The sequence below is a fragment of the Vombatus ursinus genome, unplaced genomic scaffold, assembly GCF_900497805.2.
Source record: "Vombatus ursinus unplaced genomic scaffold, bare-nosed wombat genome assembly UNPS02014865.1, whole genome shotgun sequence".
Taxonomy (NCBI): Eukaryota; Metazoa; Chordata; class Mammalia; order Diprotodontia; family Vombatidae; genus Vombatus; species Vombatus ursinus.
The window spans coordinates 16,526-17,946 of record NW_020954643.1 but is presented as its reverse complement, the minus strand read 5'-3'; the positions used below and the strand labels follow the sequence as shown (position 1 = coordinate 17,946).

Here is a 1,421-nt window from a genome sequence, read left to right as displayed (position 1 = left end):
AAGAAAGAAAGAAAGAAAGAAAGAAAGAAAGAAATGGTTCTCATCATGACATCCCTATTTTTGTTAATGACACTCAAAATTTTTCATTTACCAAGAACTTGGAGTCACAATGAACAAGATTCAAATCCTGCCTCTGAGAATTACTAGCTGTATGACTCCAAGCAAGTCCTTTAACCTCTCAGTCCCAAATTTTCTCATTTATAAAACAGGAACAATAATAGCACCCATGCACTGAGTTGTTGTATGGATCAAATGAGATCATGTTTATCAAGTTTTTGCAAAAAGTTAAAATGTTATATGACTATCTGTTATTTGGCCCCTATGAGACTCAATTTGCCCATTTATGAAGTGGACATAGTATGTACAGAGATGTTGTGAAGATCAGACAAGATAATGTCTATAAAGCCCTTTGCAAATCTTAAAGCATAATACAAACCATAAAGTTATTTAAGTTATTTTAGCAAACTGGAGGGGTAGGGATGAAAAAAGATTTGGGAACTGGCAGAGAATTCAGTGCCTCTAACTTTATAATTACAACTGATGTTTATATGGTACTATAAGGTTCACAAAGTGTTTTGAATGATAATAATAACAATAACTGGTATTTAAATAGTGCTTTAAGGTTTGCCAAGAACTTTACCAATACTAATTGATTTGATCCTCACAGCAATTACATGAAGTAAATGTTAAACAATTTGTCTGTTTGCTTCTAGGTGTTACTCAGCACTACTAGAGGTTCGTGGGTGATAAATCGGGTTTTTGACCATGGGTATCCTTGGGACATGGTGTTCACTTCTCGATTTAGAAGTGCATTAAGAAATTCCCTCCCAACTTCAGTGGTAAACTGGTTAATTGGCAAAAAGGCAAATAGCTGGTTCGATCATGCAAACTACGGTTTGGTTCCAGAAAACAGGTAATTTCTTGGCTTCTGTTTTGTGCTCTCAGAAAGGAGGGACCCACAGATTCCTCAGTAACTTTTGTGAAGTTGGACAGTTGCTGCTGCTACAAGATATGTGTTTATTTTGTTGAAACATTTGGAAAGAAAGAGTATAGAATCATATCCAAGATTCATTTTGAACAAGGGATATATTTGTGGGCTTTTGTTCCATTGGTAAAGAGAAATTGCATCTTACAGTATCCATTTGCAATCTCTTTAATGACTGCAAGATAGACTTTCAACAAGACAATCTCAATTCAGTTCAGCAAACATATAATAAGGACTTAATGTGTAAAAGGTACTATAGAAAGAAAAATAACTGTGACATTAACCTCTCAAGAGGCTTAGTCTTACAGAGGGCATGTACACAATTAGATATGAGGACTAGAATAAGATAAATAGATAGGAGAGGCTAAGCAAAATTCCATGAGTAATTCAAGGAGAGAAAACTTTCATCTACTAGGGCTCATCTGCTGGGGCGGTA

The 1,421-nt window shown here is 35.2% G+C and overlaps 1 protein-coding gene across 1 annotated transcript in view; it reads left to right on the top strand.

Moving 5' to 3' along the window:
• LOC114027973 (dimethylaniline monooxygenase [N-oxide-forming] 1-like) overlaps window positions 1-1,421 on the top strand; it is a gene marked incomplete at its 5' end in the record, with an annotated part of 8,134 nt that overhangs the window by 424 nt on the left and 6,289 nt on the right. Inside the window, 1 exon segment of the mRNA XM_027842114.1 lies at window positions 714-913. Coding sequence (XP_027697915.1) covers window positions 714-913 — 200 coding nt within the window.